General features: G+C 41.7%; 1 protein-coding gene and 1 long non-coding RNA gene across 9 annotated transcripts; one reads left to right on the top strand and one right to left on the bottom strand.

The window, feature by feature from the left end:
* Nucleotides 1–255: 255 nt before the first annotated feature.
* On the bottom strand, nt 256–13802 carry LOC116833618 (uncharacterized). Of its 3 annotated transcripts, none has more exons than XR_012657053.1 (5): nt 13735–13802; nt 6108–6189; nt 3586–3682; nt 1692–2247; nt 256–785 (listed from the first exon to the last, which is right to left on the bottom strand). It is a non-coding gene; the product is annotated as an uncharacterized LOC116833618 (long non-coding RNA). The 3 variants fall into 3 exon arrangements; XR_004375730.2 differs by lacking the exon at nt 13735–13802 and adding an exon at nt 12583–13046; XR_012657052.1 differs by lacking the exon at nt 13735–13802 and adding an exon at nt 11286–11748.
* On the top strand, nt 13768–21956 carry HNRNPH3 (heterogeneous nuclear ribonucleoprotein H3). 6 transcript variants are annotated; one of them, XM_032795259.2, is made up of 10 exons: nt 13768–13962; nt 15582–15717; nt 16274–16412; nt 16971–17113; nt 17560–17646; nt 17916–18031; nt 20176–20311; nt 21011–21091; nt 21171–21260; nt 21657–21956. In XM_032795259.2, the coding sequence occupies exons 2-10, from the start codon at nt 15603–15605 to the stop codon at nt 21731–21733; spliced, it is 984 nt and encodes a 327-aa protein (XP_032651150.1). In that variant the 5' UTR covers nt 13768–13962; nt 15582–15602; the 3' UTR covers nt 21734–21956. The 6 variants fall into 6 exon arrangements, with proteins under 6 accessions (XP_032651150.1, XP_032651149.1, XP_074928703.1 ...); XM_032795258.2 differs by having other exon boundaries at nt 13774–13962; nt 16971–17158; XM_075072600.1 differs by lacking the exon at nt 13768–13962 and adding an exon at nt 14346–14796 and having other exon boundaries at nt 16971–17158.
* Nucleotides 21957–24839: the final 2883 nt, after the last annotated feature.

Below are 24839 nucleotides of genomic sequence, written 5' to 3' on the forward strand. Positions count from 1 at the left end.
CACAGCTAGGCACATTGCGTATCAGAGAGGCTTTGAAAAACAGCTTCATGACTGACCAGGCTATGGTGTGACTGTTGTGTGTGTTGTGTGTGTTTGTTCTTGATGCAAAGCCACCCCCTTTGGTGAATGTACTTCCCTGTAAGCCAATCTCCTCCCCTCTTTGACCAAAGCTGGCAAAGGAAATAAAGTCCCTATTGTTTTGAATCCATTCATTCATTTTTTATTTATTAAAAAAAAAAATTGAGATCGCTGACAATGCTAACAAGTAAAAGGTAGCCCGGGTGGGGTGGAGGAAGAGGGAAGGACAAAGCCACACTGCTTATTGTAGCCACACTACAAATCAAAGCTGTTTGAATGACAGCCTTCTGTTGCTTGGGCCATCCTCTGGAGTGGAGTGGCTGGGTAACCGGAGCCTCTCCACTGCGTTCTTGGGCATCTGGGTGAGGAGGATATGGAACTTGGTGAGGAAGGCAGGCGGTTACACAATGGATGCAGTGGGGTTCTGTACTCTAGTTGCCTTTCCTGCAGCTCCATCAGACGCCACATCATGTCTGTTTGCTCCCCCATTAGCCTCAGCATCTCCTCCTGCGTGTTCTGATCATGCTCACTGTATGCTTTCCTGGCCTCTGCCACCAAATGCCTCCATGCATTCAGCTGTGGACTATCAGCACAGGAGGACTGCATGAGCTCTGAAAACATGTCATCATAGGTGCATTTTTTCCACCTTCTAATCTGCAATAACTTCCAGGACAGAGTTGATATGGGGAGCATAGAAACATTTGTGGCTGCAGGAGGGGGAAAAAGGGAGAGTACAATTTAAGATGATACATTTCTGAGAACAAAAGGGAGACTCTTTCACAGTGAATCAAGCAATTCACAGCAGACAGCACATGTGTTTTAGGTACAAGGTCGCATTTTGCCTTTTATATTGAGCGTCTGTCAGTATGGTGACACATCACACACGGCTGGGCAACAGAATTCAGTTTCTAGGCAGCCATGGTAAGCCAAAAGGTACACGGTGTTGGCTTCTTCAGCCTTCATAACATGTGGGAATGCTTTCAAACTGCAGCACCCTCCTTTCTCATATCAACCAATGCCAGTTGGTTTTGCTGTTTAAAAGGAGGGGCTGTGGGTTTCGGGGTAGATATGCAGCGCACCCCTCCCCACCAAGTGGCTATTCTCTGGGATGATCCCTTTTAGCCAAGCGCAAACAGCCCAGCATGACGGGGGTCTAACATGCCAGGGATTATCAAACAGAGGGGATTACTGTTCCCTTACAGAAATTCCCATATTTCAACCAGGTGCCATGAATGATATCACTTTCCTGAGGCTGACAAAGAAAGATAAAGACCGAATATTGCATGAATGCGACCAAAACCCAGGACCATTCGCTGCCATGCTTTGTGCTGCAATGATTCCAGACTACTTGCTACTGGCTTGGCATGGTAAAGTGTCCTACCGTGGAGGACAAAATAAGGCAACCCTCCCCAGAAACCTTCTGCAAGGCTTTTAGAGTACCTCTAGGACAGCTTCATGAACATGTCCCTACAGGATTTCCGCTCCCCAGGCATGTTAACAGACTTTTCCAGTAGCTGAACTAGCTGTGAATGCATCCCAATTGTTCAGGGCAAATTAAACATTAAACACAATTGCTTTTCATCCCTGTAGTGTAGTTAGAAATGTACACTCACCAGAGATGCCTTCTTCGCCTTCAGATCTGGGAACAATTTGCCCTGGGAGAGTACTGGCTCCAGGGTGATGAAAAGGTCCTGGCTGCTGAGGAAAACGGATTCTCCACTTGCCTGCTGCACATTCTCCTCTTCCTCCTCTTTCTCATCCACAAAATCCTCATCCGTGTTGCATGAGGCTCCCTCCTTGCAGCTGTTCACGAACAGTAGTGTAGTAATGGTAGGGTCCCCCTTGAAAGGCATGCAGCTGATCACAGAAGCGGCATGTCTGGGACTCTAACCCGGAGCGACCATTTGCCTCCTTTGTCTTTTGGTAGGCTTGCCTGTGCTTCTTAATTTTCAGGTGGCACTGCTGTGTGTCCCTGGAGTAGCCTCTGTCCACCATGCCCTGTGCGATTTTAGCATATATATCAGCATTTCTTCTGCTGTATCAGAGTTCTGCCTGCACAGATTCTTCTCCCCATACAGCAATCAGATCCATGTCTCTCGTTCACTCTATGCTGGAGCTCATATGCAATTCTGGGATTGCATGGTCACTTGTTCTGCTGAGCACGCCACACTGACCAAACACAAAATGAAATTCAGAAGTTCCCAGAGCTTTTCCTGTGTTCCCAGCTAGTGCATCAGAGTTGAAAATGCTGTCCAGAGCGGTCACATTGGAGCATTCTGGGATAGCTCTCGGAGGCCAATACCTTGAATTGCACAGTGCTGCGTCTGCACTACCCCAAATTTGACCCATGAAGGTTGATTTTAGTGCTACTCCCCTTGTCAAGGAGGAGTACAGCAGTTGATTTTAAGAGCCCTTTAGGGTGGCGGAACGGGGTTGTTTGTGTAGCCGCATTGCTTATAAAATTGACCTAACACGGCTAAATTCGACCTAACCTCATAGTGTAGACCAGGCCTCAGCAAATTCACATTGAACTTCAATGTTGCTGAAGTTCATGGGTATACCAGATATCAGTCAACGGGGCCCCAACCTGTGCAGGGATTTCCCCTTGGCCTAAGAGGCGAAATAACTCAGGAGATACTCCGTCCCTTCAGTAGCTGCCCCAGCCCAGTTTCGCATGTTTTGCTCCCTTCACTAATGAGAGTAATGGGGGAGAGAGGTTGCAAGTTATGGGTTTCTGAATATGGACTTCAAGATTTGGTCCTATTTATAACGGACAATAATTTAAGGGGTAGTTGTAGCTGTCTCAGTCCCAGGATATTAAAGAGGCAGGGTGGTGCTTATATTGGACTAACTTCTGTTGATGAGAGAGACAAGCTTTCAAACTATACAGAGCTCTTCTTCAGGTCTACAAAAGGTACTCTCAGCAGCATAGCTAATGCAAGGTGGAACGCATTGTCTAGCATAAGAAATTAGCACATATTCTAAGGAACCATTCAAGGTAGAGTGGCCTGTTAACATCTCTTCAGTCATAGAACAAAATAAGGGTTAGTCAGAGTTACAAGTTGTTGTAATAAGTCATAAATCCAGTGTCTCTGCTCAGTCCATGATTTTTAGCGTCCAGCAGAGTTACAAATTTAAGTTTCCATGCTTGTCTTTTAAAAGAGAAAAGTTTTTTCACAAAGCAGTCATTCTGTCTGACCTATTAGTCCTTGTCCTTAAAGGAAATCTGCACAACGTTTTTTGAGACTTGAAGAAGAGCTGTGTAGCTTAAAAGCTTGTCCCTCTCACCATCAGAAGCTGATCCACTAAAAGATATTACCTCACCCACCTTGTCACTAGTAATTTTATGAAGCAACTGAGACAGTCCCTTAATGTTCCAGTAGCTTAACTGCATTTTTTGTGGAATATATTTTAAAAAATCCTCTCATAGCTTTTTAATATCAGAAACATTTGACAAATTATGCAAAACTTAGTCACAGTATCAAATAATTTATAAATATACATTACTTTTTATATGGAATAACAGCAGCTGATGCCATTGTAGCATGACCACAGAAAGGGACCTCACTAGTCGGCGTGAACCACCTTAATCCAAAGTAGGAATCTGAAAAAGGAAAAAATATATTAATTATACAAAAAGACCATAAAACTCTCTTCTTTCTCTGTTAATATCTACATATTTTACAGAAGCAATTAACTTGAATAAGACCAGACAAGCCTTAAGCAATCAGACTGAGTCATGCACAGATTTTTAGACATACACTTTGCGCTGCTTTTTCAAACATCTGTTGCTTGTCAGCCTCTCTAAAATCATATCAGTGGTTTTTCTTAATGACTGAGGAATAAGTACTTTAGAAATATTCTGACATTCCCTGTTGATTTCCAGTACCTCTGTAAGTTTCCAGACCATAGGATTTAAGACTAGATTTTCATGTGAGTTCATTTAAGCAAATAAAGACCAAACAGACACTATTAAAAGATTGCAGAATGAGGGACAGACAGTCTGAGAGGCCAAGACTTGAAAAGACAGGCTTTTATTTAATAAAAGCAAAAAAACCAAACAAACCTAGTTAAGTGAGACTTACGGTGGATGATCCCAGGAAGCAAACCAAAGCAGAGCAAAACTGGAACCCAGCTACAAGTCATCCCTGCTGTGGTAGTATTTTGTTCCTGCAGATGGAATTGTGTGGTTGAGAGCAGTATGGGATGGGAGTCTAGCTATGACAGGACTGTAGACAGACAATCAGGTCACTATGCATGAAGCCTGTTTGGTTGGTGCCCTGAGTAGAAAATACCACCACAGGGTTCATATTGGGGAAGACTGTTACACTATGTCCCTTCCTCCCCTAAACAGCAATACTGTGTCCCCACAAACAGTGGTAATATCTTCTCCCAAGTACTGTTGTGCTCTTCTTAACTGCCAGCAAAGAGAAGTGAGATGTAGTATGCCACTTCATATGTGAGCACAGAAGGGTCCCAAAATACTACAGCCTATAGTAATGTTACTATATTTTTTTGGAGGGGGAGGCCTTATTGCTACAGAATACTATTATTTTAGCAGTGCTCCACGAAGGGATTGACTACAGCTGCTCCTCCTCCAAAAACACATCCTGTTGGCCAAGAACCCTCATGGGTGGGCTCCATGTTTCCAGACGCAGACATAGTTTACATAAAGTTGAGGTCTGTGGTATACTACTGACTCTCCCCCCAACACACACTGTGTACTGTCTTGCTCTCAGCTACAAACCCAGTGCCTGTAAACCATCCTCAAGGCCTACCACCATTCTTCAGACCATTTAATTGTGATCCACTCTTGGTAATGTCATCAGAGTCACCAGCTGAGGATCTGACCCACTATCTATTAAAGTAAATCTAATTATGTAATATTAACTTGTATTTATCATATATTTAAAGGATATGCAAAACCTAAATAAATATATAAGGCTTCTGATTTTTGGTTTTAACTGATAAACACAGATTTAAAAAACTTGATACAAAACAAAGATGCAATTTGTGTTTATACAATAAGCGTTGGAAAAAACACCAAACATCATTACTTGTATCTAAGGGCTTCTCTATACGGAGCAATAATGTTGTCTACAGAGGTGTGATTTCTGGTGTGCACTAAAGCACTGTGCATTAATTGGTCCACCCTGCTTAAGGGTTCCCAGGTGCACTTTAACAGAGTACTGTTTGAAAAAGCACCACATTAGAACACACCAGGGAACATTACGAAGTGATTACTCCCTACAGTATATACAAAGAGAAACCTGTATAAACAAACAAAAAAACAAAAACATGATTTTTGAACATCTACACAAAACTCAAAAATGGCTAAAAATAACTCCTCACAAATGAAATTAATAAACATTAAAATAGAAGCCCTAAATATATAAAATACAAGTAAGTAATCCATTTTGACACTTGATGGCAGTATTATAGCCCACTTAGTACTATCATATATGTGACAATATATGATATGAGACAATGGGATGTAATACAATCAGACATTGCAGTTCAACTGGAGGCAAACAGTCATGATCTCTCGAACAACCATGTTCTATTCCTAGATCTGTCACTGACTCATACTGAGCCTTGTACAAGTAATAATTTCTGTATGCTTCTGTTTCTCTACCTGTGTAATAAGGATAATTACACTTTCCTCCTACCTATCTTACATGAAGATTTATTAATCTTTGCACAGTGCCTTAAAGATATGCGTTTGCTATACATTTTACATATCATTTATAAAGTGCTAAGTATTGTTATCTAGGTTGCTAATTAATATATTGTTGTTATGTAATTCACCTAAAACACAGCACATCAGCAAAGAGTAAATTCACCTTCTTTAAAAATCTATGTACAGGACACTTTTTCCTACCCTCTTTCAAATATATGACACCATCATATCTCCAAGATTTTTGCTTTATTTTCTTACAGGCTCATAAATTTGAACCATTAAAATATGGAGAAAGAAATTCTCCTTGTTACACTGCAAGTGATTCAATTAGGAAAACATATAGACTTACTTTTGGTAAAATCATCTGTAGGGTGCAGTTTCTGAGAGGTTCATATCTGTTACAATTTTTTGGTGTGAATCTTCATCCAATTCTTAAAATTGAAACAATGAACAAAAATTCAACAGGAGGCCAGCAAATATAGCATCAGACTTTTCAGTAAAATAACTAAGCTATCTCATTTTCTGTTATTATAAAGTGATTTGTTCATTTCTAGAAAAGATATGTTCTTATTATTATGCTTTACACATTTTTTTTCTTTTTCATGATGAGTGATAAATAGCTGTCTGTCTCATTATCTTACACATCTATTGATTAAGGGGGAGAGAATGGGATCATTCAAAAATGTACCACCCTGAAACTCAATCCCATTCATGATTGCAAGCCTTTCTGAAGGCTGGGATTACAGTTCAGACAGGCTCCATATCTGACATCAGTTTATAACAACTCCAACTCTCTTCTTGTAATTTTACACAAGTCCTCCAAATCCTCCCTATCACTCAAGATCCTCTACTAATGGTCAGTAATTCTGGCACCCTCTCTCTGCTGGGCCCTATTCAAATATCATGTGTAATTCCTAAGGCACCTTTTACTGGAGGCAGCCACCAAAATGGAAGAAATCTGAAAAGAGTGATACCTGGTACCAATCAGAGAGACTGCTAGACCTGCTCGACCTTTCAACAGGCTGCTCTAACTCGCACTGGGGGTCCAAGCCAGTGCAAATTGACCACAGGATATGGGAGTTGTAAAGGTAGTTTAAAGCCACATTCACCCATTTCTAGTTTCCCTTCCACAGTCTTACATGGATCACACCTTGACCGAACTGGAGAATCTGGTCTTTAAAGTACTGGGACTTAAGTAAATCAGTGAATCTTCCAAAACTCACTCATTACTACTGCTGATAGATTAAAGTTTGACAGTCTGCTAACTCCAATTATTTTCCTCAATCACTTGCAGCCAGTGATCCCAAATTACAGACATAAAATGATTGCTTAATAACATATCTTTTTCTTGAACAACTGATCCTTTGTAACTTACTACATGCTAATTTTTTATAGTAACTGAGTGTCCTTATTACTCCACCAGAACAGTTCTGAATCTTAACCCTTATAAATACAATTAAACAAAATGAAGGCCTGCTAAAATATCGGGGGGTGAGGTGGGGTTAATCAGAGTTTATCAGTAATGTTTTAAAACACTGCCATCTCGTGCCAGTTTTGAAATATAACATGATCTACTTTCCCATTTTTCAAGTATTAGAGGGGTAGCCGTGTTAGTCTGGATCTGTAAAAGCAGCAGAGTCCTGTGGCACCTTATAGACTAACAGACGTTTTGGAGCATGAGCTTTCATGGGTAAATACCTACTTCATTGGATGCATGTAGTGGAAATTTCCAGAGGCAGGTATAAATATGCAAGCAAGAATCAGGCTAGAGATAACGAGGTTAGTTCAGTCAGGGAAGATGAGGCCCTCTTCTAGCAGTTGAGGTGTGAAAACCAAGGGAGGTGAAACTACTTTTGTAGTTGGCAAGCCATTCACAGTATTTGTTTAATCCTGAGCTGATGGTGTCAAATTTGCAGATGAAGTGAAGCTCAGCAGTTTCTCTTTGAAGTCTGGTCCTGAAGCTTTTTTGCTGCAGGATGGCTACCTTTAAATCTGCTATTGTGTGTTCAGGGCGATTGAAGTGTTCTCCGACATGTTTTTGTATATTGCCATTCCTAATATCTGATTTGTGTCCATTTATCCTTTTATGTAGGGACTGTCTAGTTTGGCCGATGTACATAGCAGAGAGGCATTGCTGGCATATGATGGCATATATTACATTGGTGGACGTGCAGGTGAATGAACCGTTGATGTGTACACACATTTTTGTGTAAGTGCTCAACAGTTTTTGAAATACATCAGCTGATGTAAGGATTGGAAAAAAAACATTCAATATTGCCAACTCTCAGGATTTGATCAGGAGTCTCACAATATCTGGTGTTTTTTTTTTAAAAGCCCCATATCCTGGAGTCAGATAAATATATAATCTATGCTTTCATTTTTTTAAGTACATTTCTAGACCTCGTTGTAGAGGAGATCTTGAAAATGTGAACCTAACAGCACCTAAAGCAGAAGGCAAATAAAAATAACAGAAATTTTTTAAAACTAAAAACTCAAGATTTTCAGCCAATCTCATCATTTTAGAGGCTTGACTCATAATTTTTTAACAGGTAGGGCTGGCAATCCTATTGGTGTCCAGAGACACTGCAGGTTCCATCATGGGTTCTTCCTGAAGGAGTAGGTTAAATCATGGCCAGAGTCAGTGATAGGCATTATAGGCACCTGCCTAGAATTTCAGGGTTTATCTAGCTGTCACGATTACAAAGATTGGCAATGTGATTTGAATATTACAGATTCAGCAACATCTAAGCCTACAGACGTGCTGAAACAATGGTTGTGAGGGGGGGAACAATCACATGCACCTCAGTGGGATGTTAATTTCAATACCCACTGCTCCAGAGGGACCCAGCAGAGGACTGTGTGAAACGAGGGAAAGAGTGCTTTAAGCACAGCACATCCACATAAGCACCTACACCATGACTACTTAGCTAAATAGTGAGGAGACCTGCACTGCCATTCCTGATCTTCCTAAGAGAAGGAGTGACAGTGCTGCTGTTTCTGAAGGAGTTATAAATTGGCCCCATGCCACTATTCCTGGCTCTCTGGGAAAGGAGGGGAACCTCTTTCCACCACCTCTCCAAATGGGAGATGGGGCATGCCTCAGGTTTATTTAATCCAGTCCTGGGTTAAGTAGGGATGGTTCTAGGATCCCTTTTGGAAGGGGAGAGGGAGTGCAAGGATTTCCTTCAGTTCCTTTGAAACTCCATCAATGTAGAGTATGGTTCTGATTTTAAATGTTTAACGTAAGAAACAGACAGTTCAGATAAATTCAACTAGACAGAGGCAATGCGAGCATCCACAGATAACTCTACCAATATTCCTCAAACCTTATCTCATGAAACCACCTCTTGTAATGAAAAGGTAGTGAGCTCTGCATCCCAGTTTAATACCTGGCCTCTCTGTTGAGACTGACAGAGTGCCAATTGGTAGCATTTGTACCAAGTTTTTAGTGATATGGACAATTCCACCAGGAATTGGACTGAAACTACCAGAGTTATCAAGTAGCATAAATTTTTATTCTCTACTAACGTGAACTAAAGATGAACCAGCCACACAGAAGTAAAAGTCTCTTTATCCAATTAACAGTTCCCTGGGCTTTCTATTCCTCCTGTTCTTCCCTGTTGGAAAAAAAAATCCCACTTCAATAAATGTGTTTTCCTGCTCTGTTGCTCTAAAGCTTTTCGAAAATTCAAATAATCTGGAACAAAATTAGTTTATTCCTAAAATACATATATCAACTTCAAAAAATGTACTTAAAAAAATTAAACATTTTTCATTGAAAAGAGAATTTAATGTTCATAATAGTTGATGTTAAAACACTGGTTTGAAACCCTCTCTATCCACAAGAGTATCAGATACTGAAGTCTTATTCAAGTAAAACTCTAAATGAATGGAAGTGGAGTCTGTGTAAGGTCAGGCCCAGTTTAAATGTAGCATAGATAATAACATTTTAATTGCTTTTAAAATAATTGTTTTAAACTTACATCTTCAAGGAGACAAACTGCTATAAGATTTCCACAAAATGATAGGCATGTAAATGTATCAATTGTGAAAACAGAAATCTGCATTCTTTCCATCTTTACAAAGTTGCTTTTAAATGTTCTTTCAAAGAGCAGAATCATTAATCTTTCTCCAAGCACTAGCACAAATCTCAAAGTTAAGTTCAGTAGGTGTGCAGAAGGACTAGATAATATGTATGCTATTAAGTCTTTCTCATGACACCCCCAACATCTAAGATAGACTTTTAGCCCAACTTCATGAGACACCAAGCTTTTTGTGCTTTCAGATTATCAGGCCCAGTTTTAAATTTAAAATTTGTTTTTAATCTTTCCATTTACATCTTTTGATATAGTTGTATAGCCATTGATATTACTGTGTCCTTAATATAATCTAGCCACATATCCATTGACTCCAGGCTCAACGGGTAGTGATCAACCAATGCCTACTTGGCAGCCAGTATAAAATGGAGTACCCCAGGGGTCTGTCCTGGGGCCAGTTTTGTTCAACATCTTTGTTAATGAACTGGATGATGGGACAGATTGCACCCTCAGCAAGTTCACAGATGACACTAAGCTAGAGGGAGAAGTAGACATGCTGGAGGGTAGGGATAGAGTCCAGAGTGACCTAGATAACTTGGAGGATTAAGCCAAAAGAAATCTGATGAGGTTCAACATGGACAAGTGCAGAGTCTTGCACTTAGGACGGAAGAATCCCATGCACCACTACAGGCTGGGGACCAACTGGCTAAGCAGCAGTTCTGCAGAAAAGGACCTGGGTATTACAGTGGATGAAAAGCTGGATATTCATTGGCCTGCTAAATTCAGGGTTGTAAATTCAATTCTTGAGGGGGGATCTTAGGGATCTGGGGCAAAAATCAGTACTTGGTCCTGCTAGTGAAGGCAGGGGGCTGGACTCGATGACCTTCCAAGGTCCCTTCCAGTTCTAGGAGATATGTATATCTTCAATTATTATTAATGTGCCTTTGTTGCCAAGAAGGCTAATGGCATATTGGGTTGCATTAGTAGGAGCATTGCCAGAAGATCGAGGGAAGTGATTATTCCCCTCTATTTGGCACTGGTGAGGCCACATCTGGAGTACTGTGTCCAGTTTTGAGGCCCCCCACTACAGAAAGAATATGGACAAATTTGAGAGAGTCTCGTAGAGGGCAATGAAAATGATCAGGGGGCTAGACACATGACTTAGATTTATAGATTCATAGGGTTGGAAGGGACCTCAGGAGATCATCTAGTCCAACCCTCTGCTCAAAGCAGGACCAATCCCCAAATCCCTACGAGAAGAGGCTCAGGGAACTGGGCTCATTTAGTCTGCAGAAGAGTGAGGGGGGATTTGATAGCATCCTTCAATTACCTGAAGGGGGATTCCAAAGAGGATGGAGCTCAGCTGTTCTCAGTGGTGGCAGATGACAGAACAAGGAGTAATGGTCTCAAGTTGCAGTGGGGGAAGTCTAGGTTGGATATTAGGAAACACTATTTCACTAGGAAGGTGGTGAAGCACTGGAATGGGTTACCTAGAGAGGTGGTGGTGGAATCTCCATCCTTAGAGGTTTTTAAGGCCTGGCTTTGCAAAGCCCTGGCTGGGATGATTTAGTTGGTGTTGGTCCTGAGGTCTCTTCCAACCCAAATCTTCTGTGATTCTATGACTTGCATTGAGTTGCTCCAGACCTGACATCAGGGGAGAACACAGTTTTAGGACTATGTTAAAGTGAATGAAAGAGAAAACAATTACAGCTTTGGCTCAACCAGGCTCTGGTGGAGCATAAGCCCGATCAATGCTCTCAGCCTTCTCCTTAATAATGCTACAGACAGCAGAGCATGCAAGTAGTTGAAGTCGATATTTGTAGCCAGCTGCAGAAGCCCCAAGTGACACAATATTACAAATGTCTCAAGATGTTCTGCCTCCCCACCCGACCACAAGGCAAATGGCTAGAAAACGGGCCCCCATCTTTTTTATCCTGAACATGCACTAACACACCTGGCTATCAGGGCCGGCTTTAGGCCAACTCAACCAATTCCCCTGAATCGGGCCCCGCGCCCAAGCCCCAGTACAGCATACCGGCAAGAGCCGGTGTGCTGTACCGGGGTGGCCCGGCTTCCTCAGAGGGCAATTTAAAGGGCCTGGGGCTCCCTACAGGGGCTGGAGCCCCAGGCCCTTTAAATTGCCACCAGAGCCCCACTGCTGGAGCCGTGGCGTAGGGCTGCGGGGCTCTGGAGGCTATTTAAAAAATCTGGGGCTCCCTGGCCCTTTAAATAGCCGCTGGAGCCCCGCTGCTTCCCCAGGCCTCCCTCAGCTATTTAAAGGACCAGGGCGGTATAGAAGCAAGGGAGCCCCCGAGCGCCGGTCTGCTGCTGCTACTCCGGTGAGGGAGCGAGGAGGAGGGGGCACTTACCGTACAGGGTGGGCTGTACCCCCTACCTGCACCAGCCCCGTGCCCCCTGCCCTGCGTACAGCCAGCCCCTGCCACACCCCCTGCCCTGTTTCCAGCCCACCCCTGCCGCACCCCTCCCCGCAGCCCTGCCCGAAGTCAGCCAGCCCCCGCCCCCTCCCGTCCCCAGCCAGCCCCTGCTGCAGCTCCGTGCCTGAAGCCAGCCAGTCCCGCGCTCCTCTGTCTCCAGCCCTGCCAACCCATGCCGCACCTCCCCGCGGCCCTGCCTCAAGCCAGCCACTCCACAGCCCCGTCTTCAGACAGCCCTCACCCCTTGCCCTGCCTGCAGCCAGCCCCTACCTCCAGTCTGCCCCTGCCCTGCCTCCAGCCAGCCCCATGTCCACAGGTGCCCTGCAGTTCCCTGGGCAGTAACCATGCATACCTGCTTCAATGAGGGGGGCAGGGAGCAGCTGGGACCCACACATGTGCACACCCTACGGTGACCAGACAGCAAGTGTGAAAAATTGGGATGGGGGTGGAGAGTAGTAGGATCCTATATAAGAAAAAGACCCCAAAATTGGGACTCTCCCTATAAAATCGGGACATCTGGTCACCCCAGCACACCTCCATGGAGTGGCAGGGACCCACACATGTGAAACGGATTTCATTTCTAGTTCACGGTCATCTTTTAAAAAAGAACTTTAGGTAGAGTTAACATACATCTGTATTTTCCTGGACACGTCAGGCTTTTTGGTTCTTAAATCGCCATCCAGGATACAGACGTATGGTCACCCTATCGGTACAAAAAATACATACTGTGGCACATTCCTTAGATCAGAACTTTTTATACGGAACCCATTGCTAAGAAATGAAAGCCTTTTTTTAGTCATCGCTGCTGGGGTCCCACCGAAAATGTCTGAATTAGGTCCCGCACTTCCTAAAGCCAGCCCTGCTTGCTATTGTCCCCACAGCAAACACTCCAAACAACCCCTGTGCTCCTGCGCTGGCCCTGGAAGCGCATTCCGTGGCTACAATAAGCACTGGGCATAGCAGGGCTGCCCCCTCCCCACCCAATGGGCAGAAAGTCAGTTGAACGAGAGCTCTTGGCCTGCGAAGCGGAGGTCTAGCCCCTGAAAGGGAAGGCAGCAAGGGAGGGGGAACAGTGTTGGCCTGCGCGCTGGGCAGCTCACAGCGTTCAAGGTGAGAAGGAAGCTACTGCCTGTGGGGCGGGAACATGGGATCTCGCGCCTCAGGGCGGAGCTGTCTGGTTCCGTTACGAAGGCACAATAGCCCTCGCTACTGCTACCCTCCACCCAACAACTACGCATGCGCCACCTCCCTTTCCCCTGCTCTGGAATCTAGCGGGACCGCCTAAGCAGCACCTTGGCGCTGCCTTTGCGCTATTAAAGAGACATGCTATTGGCAGTGTAGGTCTTCTAACGAACACCTTACGCATGCGCGCTTACGCCTACTGTTTTGTAACGCATGCGCCCCTGCACCTAATAGCCACGGCGTTATTGTCGACCAGTCCCTGTCACTTGTGCGTGCGCTTGTCTTCAGCTTGACTTAGGTGCGCATGCGCCATTCCCGGTACCTTAGGCGTAAGCAGAGCTCAGGTTCTCGTGCGTAGCGTGGCTATCGCGATACTTGTGTGCCCGCGACGCCATCGTACCTGGCTGTTTCTGCCTTCGCTGCGTAGTTTGCCAAGCAAGCAACGCGCCCATCGGTGAGAAGCGAGGAGGCGGAGGTTTCTTCGCTCCCCCCACCCTCCACCATAGAGCCCACCGTCGCCGCACATCGAGGAGAGTGTGAGGATCTCCCGGTGAGTACGGGGAGAAGGGCCCGAGCTAGTCGCAGCCCAGCCCGCCCGGTGTCCCCGGAGGAGGTGGCTGCAGCAGTTCGGGCCCTGGGGGCGGACAGACACCTCCGCCCCCGAGCAAGGGGGTGGGCGAACGTGTGGAGGGTGCTGAAGGCCGCGAGAATCCTCTCGCTGGGGGCGGTGCGGCGGCGACTCTTCGCGAGGCCTAGCTCGAGCGTGGCCGCCATTTTGCGTGGTGGCGTTGAACGCGGCAGTGGCTGCGGGAGCACGACTCGCGGCGGGGTGGTCTTGGAGGGGGTGTGGATGTAGGCTGCGAGGTTCCTGGGGAGATGGGAGTAGGCACCTGAGGGATAGGCGCACGGGGAGTGGGGATGGCTAAGTATCTGCGGTAAATGGCGCCTGGAAGCTGGCGGCGGGAGAGGCGCGCAGTTGGCGGTAGTTAGTATATTGCGGCCTGGCTGAGCGGCAGCGCGACCACAAAGGCGGGAGGCCACGGAGAGCGACGTCTCGGCCTGGCTGACGAAGAGGCGGAGCCGCCGTGTAACGTGTGCAAGATCTCGCCATTGTCATGCCTGTGCCCAGCCTCGCGGCCTATTGTGAGACACCCCCCCCTCCCCATGGGATTAGTGTGATCCGAGGCGCGGATTGACTCAGCCTCCCGCTTTGTGGAGGGATCTGTCTCATTCAGAGTGGATTAGTCGCCCCCCTTTCCCGGGTTACTGCAGCTTGTTCCCCAAAGACGTCCTCTGTCGGGATAATATTTTCTGCCTCACAAGGGTGTTGTGGGAATTAATCCATTAACAGATACACTGCGCTTGGAAGACAAAATTAATTTATGTAAGTGCTAATGTTAGTAGTTTTAGTATAATAGTAATCGTTTTGTTGGCACAGTAGCATATATTTGCATTAAAACTAAATATCGTGTTTTGGTGCTTAATTCATACAAACGTCTATAATTTATAAACATTCTTGGTGTGTTTTGGTAGTAACAGTAATCATCGCTTGGTCAAATTTGAATCATACTATAATACTGAGATTTTAAAAGTGCCATTACTAAGGGCCCAAGTTACAATTCAGCTTTCACTTTTATTCTTGCTCTGTGTCTAGCGCTGACTCTCAAGATAGTTCTTGTTTTCTATATTCCTCTTCAGGTTTTTAATTTAAAGCATTCTGATCTTTAGTAAAGTTATTCTTGTGTCTTCAAAAAAGGCCCATACAGCAGACCAAGTTAAAAATGGGACATAATACTCGATTTCATTTGTCAAGGGTTAAGGGGGATTTTTTTTTGTATAATCTCAACCCCCTTTAAACAGGGCAAGTGAAGATGTGCATGCATGTGAGAGACTGTCAGACTCTAGAGGGATTGTGTACTATGTTTTGTCTGCTTTGTGTGTTCAACTAAATCTCTGGCAGTACAGTACCGTATTTGATACCCTTCTGTATGTATCTTGCATATCATAGTACAACTCCAGAATGTAACAGTAATAGACATTATGATGCATCATATTAGCTTGTAACTGAGGTAAAATTAAATGTGTATGGAGATGGGTTTTGGTGGGGGATTAGGGGTAGCAATACATTATGATTCTAAAACACTGACTCTTCCTCCTTGTTTTTTGTAGTGTGTTGATTTAAATAGCAAGATGGACTGGACTGGGAAACACAATGGTCCAAATGATACATCTAGTGATGGAACAGTACGACTTCGTGGACTTCCATTCGGTTGCAGCAAAGAGGAGATTGTTCAGTTCTTTCAAGGTATCTCTAGTATAGTCAAAGTACAGTGACTTAGTTTTTATGTTTCTATAACATCAATGTTTAACGTAGTTTAACTTTTAATACCCACTTTTTTGGATGGGAGGGGGAATCTTGTTTTAAACTTTAGATTGTTTTTCCAAACTGTGAATTTTGCTCGTCTGATTAAAGTACAAATAAGTTTACATTCAGTAAAGACTAGAATATGTCTAACTTTTAGTCAAGGCAGTAAATGTATCATGCCTATTGAAATAATTTACTCTGTATATTAGATTTTGGAGCGCAGTTAAAATATTTGACTAGTAGTTATCTTCATATAATGTAGGCAGACTTATTCCTGTATAGCTTAAACAGACAGACAGAAAAACCACTACTAGAACAAATACGGCTAAAACATTAATGTTTAATGAAAAATCATTGGCTTGTCTTGTTGGGTGATGGGGGAAACTAAGCTTATTTTTTTGTTGTTTAGATTTGCTTTAAGTATTTGCTACAGATGGGAATGTTTCAGCCTTTAACACTGTTCCCCTTGATGGGGTTATTTGTCCTTGGGTTAAAGGGTTGGAAATCGTGCCAAATGGGATAACATTGACGCTGGACTACCAGGGGAGAAGCACAGGGGAGGCCTTCGTGCAGTTTGCTTCAAAGGAGATAGCAGAAAATGCTCTGGGGAAACACAAGGAAAGAATAGGGCACAGGTGGGGATGGAGAGTTTGGGATGGTGTTAAATCTTTATTTTTGGGGGTTGTGGGACAGTAATGCTTTTTGGGGAGGGGTGGGGACCATAATTTAACTGGCTATTTTAAAGAATTTATATTTATGATCCTAAGTTTAACTTGGAAAATACAATAGCTTTGGGGGTGGGGGAAAGATAGTAATACTATGTAGTTTGCTAAAATCAGAATTTTATCTTTTTGTGTAGGGTATTCTGTGATAAATCTATAGTCAGCCATTTTTCAACTGTATTATTTCATATTGGGGGAACAAGTTTCAGAGACTTGAATTTAATTTTTACAGTTAGAATTTTCAAGTAGTAAATTTTACCAGTGTAAAGTTTTCTTTTGATACACTTAAGAATCTTAAGGCATTAGGTGAAACTTAAGTTGTATGGTATCTCTAGTCACTTTTTTTTTTATTGGATTTTGCATTTAGTTATAGAAATGACATTTAAATAATTTTCTGCAAAATCTGTTGTAACTTTCAAACAGCTTATGCATGTATTCTTATTTGTGCCTTGAAAATCCTCTCTTACTTAGGTACATTGAAATCTTCAAAAGTAGTAAGAGTGAAATCAGAGGATTCTATGACCCACCAAGAAGAATGATGGGACAACAACGACCGGGACCATATGATAGACCATTAGGAGGAAGAGGGGGTTATTATGGAGCTGGGCGTGGAAGTATGTATGACAGAATGCGTCGAGGAGGTGGTGGATATGACGGTGGTATGTGTATCTAATGAGCAAAGGTTCTGTTGTCAGTTTCTTCATGTTTCTGACATTTTAGTCAAGAAATACAGAAATGGCAGTAATATCAGTACCTACTAGGTTTGGAGAGTCTTTTTGAAATCTGGATTGCTATCTATGGTGTCATTACCAAATGGGACCATGAAAATGGCGACACGTGTTTATAAAGGTAAAGGAATGGTATGAGAACACATGAGGATATTGTTATTTTTTTAATTGATGCAGGGAATTTTTCATTTACACTTCATGCTGAAAAATCCTACTATCATCAGCACATAATGCGAATTACCAAAAGGTTGCAAAAATATTATTGTTCATATATTGTATTATAATTTTGTAATTATACTACATTCACACACTTTTCTTCTTAAATTGTACAGGATATGGTGGCTTTGATGATTATGGTGGATATAATAACTATGGCTATGGAAATGATGGCTATGATGACAGAATGAGAGATGGGAGAGGTAAAATCACGAATTAAAAATTTTATACATAATGAGCTGTTTTAAGGGGTATTCCCAAAGAACAGATATTAGTCTCCTTTATATGAGAAGGAATCACCAGATTGTCAATTTAAAGTAAAAATATCTGGCATGTATGAGTACTGGGGTTAAAATGTTTTTGTTACCAAGTCCCAGTCAAGAGTGGCAGTTGCATGATGAAAATAGCAACCAATAGTAGTAATTGAATCTTTCCAGCCTTTCATGAGGTTCTCAAGAATATTCTTTTACAGGTATGGGAGGACATGGCTATGGTGGAGCTGGAGATGCAAGTTCAGGTTTCCATGGTGGTCATTTTGTTCATATGAGAGGATTGCCTTTTCGAGCTACAGAAAATGATATTGCTAACGTAAGTGTGATAGGAAAAAGTTTCTCCTACTGTTATGCTGTAGTGTTTAATGTTGCTGTCTCTCCCAGACATAGCTATTTTTATTCATAGTTCTCCATATTTTTGTTCTAAGAGTCAGCAATTCATGTAGCTTCTCTTGAAGCGGAAACAATTGCTTATCTGCAGCAACACAACACTGGACTTGCAATTTAGGGTTGTAGACAGGCACCCAACTTTCACTCAAAATCAATGAGTGATGGGTGCTTAACTCCCTTAAATGCTTTTGAAAATCCCATCCTAATGCACACAGTTGTTTTTCTTTTTTTTGACTAGAAGTTTGAGAAAATTATCAGGTTTATGGCTTAGCCATCTGGTTCCAGTCCCATTGGTTGAGATTTAGTTGCAGAATTTGTTCTTGATATGAGAGCTCCTAACTAAAAGTTTTCAGAATTATTAGAATGTTACTAGCATACTATGAAACAGCAGAAATAATTAAAATTGAACAGTTCTTAAAAATGGGGGGGGGAGGGTGTCGTGTTTCTGTCATCAGATTTACAAACCAGCAATTAAGTAACTACTAAAATTTTCCAGCCATAAATGAAAACTATTTAGGTTCTACTTCAGCTTAAGTGGTACCACTCTTTGATTACCCTCTGGCTTCCCTCCACGCTAGTCTTGTTATCCAACAGCAGTTATATCTCAATCTATTTGAGAGAAATGCTTCTAGCTGTTCAAAAGGTGGGCTATCCAGCCTGTATTTAGATGACACAAAGCAATTTTTTTCAGTTCTAGCAGGGGTTGTTAGCTTGTCAGATTTGGAAATAATTGCAATTTTAAGGCTGGAAGCAGCCCTTATCATCTATAAGATCTCTTGCATAACTGCCCTAGAGTAATTCCTGTATCAAGCCCAATAACTTGTGGTTTGAAATAAAAAATATTTTTTTCAAAAGATATGCAAGCTTGATTTAGAGACTCCAAGTGACTGACTGATCACTACGTCCATTGCTAAATTGTTCCAATCCCGATTTGGGGGGGGGAGGGGATATGCCTCAGATTCAAGATGAAAACATAATTTCAGCTTCTGTCATTGGATCTTTTTATGGTAAAGAACTTTGCTATAAAGCTTTGATGCAGAACGCACTTATGTAGGACTGATAGTTCGCTTGATGTGTGATCCTAAAATTATTACTGAACCCATGGACTGGTGGGAGTGCCTGGTCCAAAACACCTTTCATTACTTATTCTGTACTTTGGCTTTCATGTGGCACAGGCAACAACCATGATTTGGCTTACCGTATTTCTTAATTTCCCAGATACACACCTTACCCAGGTATCTCATTATGCCCCAGTTCTGCAAACGCATACTTAAGTGTTTGCAGGTTAAGAGCTTTAACAGTACACTTACATTTTTACAAGTTATCAATGTGTTACAAAAGGTTTCAATTATGAAAGCATTTACCTAACTGAAGCTTTTGTTTTCCCTCAAATGTTCTCCCCTGGATGAAATGCCATTGTCTTATCAGACCTACTCAGACTGACTATGTTGCTCTTTTAACTGTTGCTTACAGAGAATATAAACTTAAAGAAGTCACAGTTCTACCAATTCACACATTCAAGTATCCTTTTAGCTTATTAAATTCAACTACTCTTCTACAATATTTGACTTCAAAGAATTGTTATATTAATTATATCAATCATGGGAAATGTCAAGTGCAAAGGACAAGATCCACCAATCCAGAGTTCTGTTTTTGGCTCTATTGACTTGTTTTGTTTCCTTTAACAAATCACTTACCTTTCTGTATCCAGCCTACCTGTTTGACAAATGGGATATTACTTATCCACCTTACAGGTAGAATCTTACGTTTTGTAAAGGTCCTTGGATAAATCTTACTATGATAAGATGAGGTAATATTCATAGAGAATATAGTCATGCCTAGAAGGGGAATTAATCTGTTCATACTCTAGGAAAAAGAAACATTGGACTGACTGAGAAAATTAGAACCAAAAATTATTCAGTAATTCCAAACATTTTTCTTTTAAACTGTCACTTATTATAATGAGCTCCTTAAAATTGTAATTTAACTTTTGTTGCTAAAGCTGTTTAATACAATGCTTGAATATTATTTTGATATTAGTGAACAAACGTTAATTTGTTAATTTTTTAGTTTTTCTCACCACTGAATCCTATAAGAGTTCACATTGACATTGGGGCAGATGGAAGAGCAACAGGAGAAGCAGATGTGGAGTTTGTAACACATGAAGATGCAGTGGCTGCCATGTCTAAGGATAAAAATAACATGCGTAAGTATTACCAGTGTGTGACTTGAACCATTCAGTGACCAGCCCTAATTGGATTCCTAGGTCTTTTGCGCATATACTAGATGAGAGCTGTCAGTGGGGTGTTGTAAACACTTAAGATGAAATTGACAGCATGCTCTCAGCTCCCTTATTTCCCCCTGCCTTCTCCTTTCTCTATGAAATACGTGTTGTATTGGCAGTAGGACGGAGAAGTGGTTCTTAAGGTGCTACAAACAGGACTAGAGCCTGCTAGCCTGAGCCATAGTGGAAGTAGAGTAGAGGCAGCCTCTTGCCTTTAGACACTTCACATCTGCAGATCCTGAAAGTTCCTTTTAAATATCTGAGCTTGCACCTAGGCTGCATTGTGGTGTGGCTTGATTTTCCTGTTTTTCTTTCATGGCTTGATTTCATGTTAATAGCTTGTAAAAAAATAATATTGAAAGTCTGAAACCTGTTTACTCACAAGGCAGGGCAGCATATGCTGCACATGCTAATATATATCAGCTCTGGCATGGGATGACCACATGCCGGGTAAGAGGTTTCAATGTCTATTCAGTTAAGTCACTGTCTTCTTGAGACTGCCAATAAGGGTGCAAATTGTGACCGTCGTCATAATGAATATAGACAGTTTCTACTAGGAACTAATCTAACACCGACAATGACCTAAAATACTGAGTTTTTGTTTTCTTTAATTTCTTACAGAACATCGATATATTGAACTGTTTCTGAATTCAACTGCTGGAGGAGGCTCGGGAATGGGAGGCTATGGCAGAGATGGAATGGGTATGTATGGCTTCAGATTTTAGAACATTAGCAAATACAAACTTGATCTCATTATAACATTGCATGTTTTGCCTCCCAGATCAAGGAGGTTATGGCTCTGTTGGCAGAATGGGAATGGGAAGCAATTACAGTGGAGGATATGGTACTCCTGATGGCTTGGGTGGATATGGTAAGTAGTGGTTGTGTTTTTAATTAAGTGAATTAGCTACGAGTCCTACTATCACTTTGAAAGTTTTTGTGGCTTTAAAGTGAGAACCTGAAAATTTAGAATTGATGCATTTTTAAAACTTGAATTTATTTATTTGTTTTAACCAGAGGTGAGGTCTTCATTACAGACCACCTTTTCTCCCACTGGTGAATGAATCAAACTTCTGGCAATTGTTTTCACACAGAAAGAAATACTGGGAAAGAACATTTTTAGCTGCTTTCCAATGCAATTTAATAGTTTTAAAAACAAGGGGTCTGTATCATCTATGCAGGTCTCAGTGGATCAAATTGAGAACTACTTCTGAAACTGGTAACTGCTCAGAGAATTGAGTACATAATTTAATCAATTATTTTGCAGGCCGTGGCAGTGGAAATAGTGGTGGATACTATGGGCAAGGCAGTATGGGCGGAGGTGGATGGCGTGGAATGTACTGAAGAGTGACCACCTACAAAATATCCTGGAAGAAACAGTATCTGGTCTACTAGACTTTCTTACAAAATTTAATTTCTTTTGTATTTTAAGAACTTTATAATGACTGAAGGAATGTGTTTTCACAATATTATTTGGTAAGCAACAGATTGTGATGGGAAAATCTGTTTTCTGTAGGTTTTATTTGTTGCATACTCTGACTTTAAATAAATTTTTATATTCAAACCACTGATGTTGATACTTTTTATACCAGCTGCTCCTAAGGATATATTGCATATTCAAGAATGCATTTGGTTTAAGGTGTGCTATTGGTTTATTAAAGGTGGTTGTATTGTAACACTGATTCCATTCTCTGTAAACATGGTATAATTGAATCTTAGATTAAAAATACACTTGTTAAAAGGAATAAGTTAGAAAAGTAGATTCGTTTGGTTTTGGTTACAACCTATTCTAAATTGTCTTTCAAGTATATACTATTAAAAAAAATCCCACAACAAAATACTAAGTTATAGGTATGGAGGCTAAAAGTTATAAATTTGGCTTCCTTGGTTTTCATATCAAAAGCGCTATCTTCAAATGCACAACTGCATAGGTTGGTTGGTGTCTGATCTGTGCCCATAAGAATGGGCAACTCAGTTCCTCAGTTTGCTGATCCTTGCACTAATATCTAGCAGGTTTCACATTTACTGATAAATCTTCATGTCTGTATACTTGCAAACAAATGTCTTGTTAAATTATCTTCAACCATTACTAAAGTTTTCTTTTCCATATGGACAGGACACAAAAATAAATGGGGCAGAGCACTAGTTACGTTAAACTATATCTGGTTTTAATATACTTAATATCTAAAACATGTCAGAATATTAAAAGACATTAAGTCAAATTGTGCACAGGTCTCATTTTTCCTGAGTCTGTTCAGAAAATAAAATACAAGTAGTTTTGCTGCCGAATAGCTGATAATAGCCTGCATCTATTCAAAATTCGACAGTTTCTTTTTTCTGAAGAAAGGACTCATCATTTTTGGGAGTTATTTGGCATCCAAATACCTCTTCAAGTGAAAGCAAACTTAAGACACATACTTTCACACACTCCAACTACATCTGGGTAATGTTTTTGTGCATTTGTGACATGTAAGATGTTTGGAACCATATTGTTTGAAGACACTAACATACATGATGTATAATGAAGAAAAAGGTATTTCATAATTCTCAGCCACCGTGCTCTTCCAAAATTTAACTGCTTGTCCTTAAATGCCTCCCTCTAATTTGTCAAATGTGCTCTTGGTTATTGAAAGTTTGTCACCTGTTTTTGCTAGTAATGTGTTTGTAATAAATGTGTTATTGTGGGAGACAACAGAATGGAGTTTATTTTGCTAGGAAGCGTGTGTGTCAAATTAGCATAAGAGGTCTACAAAACATCTGAGAGAATTAAAACAGGAGGGTTTTGTTCAGTGTAGCTACAGCTGCAATAGCATTAACCATTTCCACTCCTCCCCTCAACTTCTTCCTTATCATAGAGCAGGCCCTATTATATGAAAAACCACAGCTGAATCTGTTTTTTTGTTTTTTGTTAATATGGACAGCAGATCACTTGAGTCACAACCCATCTGAAACTTGCGCTCTAGACTTTTTGAGTTTGTGGTGAGGTCAAATCTTAAGTGCTGAGTGGCTACAACCAGACTGGTCTGGGTGAGGAAAAGGCATGCTAGTTAGATACTGGAAAAAGGGAAAGGGGCTTTGATCCTGAATATTCTAGACCAGCAGTTCTCAAACTGTGGGTTGCAACCCCATTTTAATGGGTTTGCCAGGGCTGGTTTAGACGTGCTGGGGCCGGGGGCCAGAACTGAAACCTGAGCCCCACTGCCAGGGGCAGCAGTTGAAGCCTCAGGGCTTTGGCCCTGGGCAGCGAAGCTCAGGTTATAGGCCCTCTCCCTGGGGCTGAAGCCCTTTGGTTTTGGCTGCCTTGCCCAAAGCAGTGGGGCTTGGGCAGGCTAAGTCTTTAGTTCCCATTCCTGGGGCTATATAATCATGTTTCAGAGTAGCAGCCATGTTAGTCTGTATCCACAAAATGAACAGGAGTACTTGTGGCACCTTGGAGACTAACACATTTATTTGAGCATACGCTTTCGGGGGCTATAGCCCACTTCTTTGAATGCATAGAATGGAATATACTCTGTGTGTGTATATATATCTCCTCACTATATGTTCCATTCCATATGTTAGTCTCTAAGGTGCCACAAGTACTCCTGTTCTTTTTGATAATCATTTTTGTCAGAAGGGAGTTGCAGTGCAATGTTTCAGAACCCCTGGTTTAGACTGAAGTGAACTTCATCTGACACAATGCCTTACACTGAAAATATTAGTAGCATAGTATTGAACTAAACTGCACCACTCCATTAGATAGGCTTTCTGCTGTCTTTTTATTGAGGGGGGAGAGCCATCTAGGGTAAAGCTAAGTAAGCTTCCCTCAGTCATAAGTAGAAAAGTTAGATGTGTCTAGTTCTGGGTTTAGACAAATATGCCTATAACTAAAGCCCTCTGTAAATCATATTTTCAGGGATATGGGAACTGAAAATATCCCCCCAACTATACCTTTTAAATATTTGTCCCTTGAAACTGACTAAATTTAATAGTAAAATTCCTTCTGAGCAAATTCAATACCTTGCCCTTTAGTCAAGTGTGGTTTTTTTTTTTACATCTTGATTTACACAGGGCCCTAGCTATAGCTATTGTACAAGCAGTGAGAGAGACCTGTTGAAAATTAGGTGCTTGCATGTAAAGTAGCTGAAGTTGTGCATCTCTTTGCCTCATTCCTAGCTTCTTTTGAAACGTGGATAGCTCTTATAGAAGTTTACTTAAAGAGCTTTCTCATACTACCTGTTGCACTGTGACCTAACTTCTGTAAAAGGTCCAACTGCCAAAGGTAAGTGCGTTCTGTTACATTGCAGTAGCAAATGGTGTTGTCTGTGATAGGAGGGAATGGAATAAGATCATCACATGCCATCTAGCTGGCCTATTTTCAGTCAGTGAGTCACTACCATCTGATACTGAACTAGAATGGCTTATCTGAAGTTTAATTATCTGAAGATATTTATTTCTATCACTTTAACTT

Source organism: Chelonoidis abingdonii, chromosome 15 (genome assembly GCF_003597395.2).
Source record: "Chelonoidis abingdonii isolate Lonesome George chromosome 15, CheloAbing_2.0, whole genome shotgun sequence".
Lineage (NCBI taxonomy): Eukaryota > Metazoa > Chordata > Testudines > Testudinidae > Chelonoidis > Chelonoidis abingdonii.

Excerpts from the sequence above, each read along its gene's own strand:
- HNRNPH3 (XM_032795258.2), top strand. The coding sequence starts at position 15,603 with ATGGACTGGACTGGGAAACACAATGGTCCAAATGATACATCTAGTGAT. Across the intron at positions 15,718-16,273 it reads GATTGTTCAGTTCTTTCAAG|GGTTGGAAATCGTGCCAAAT; the intron begins GTATCTCTAGTA and ends CTTGGGTTAAAG. Across the intron at positions 17,159-17,559 it reads AGGTGGTGGATATGACGGTG|GATATGGTGGCTTTGATGAT; the intron begins GTATGTGTATCT and ends TAAATTGTACAG.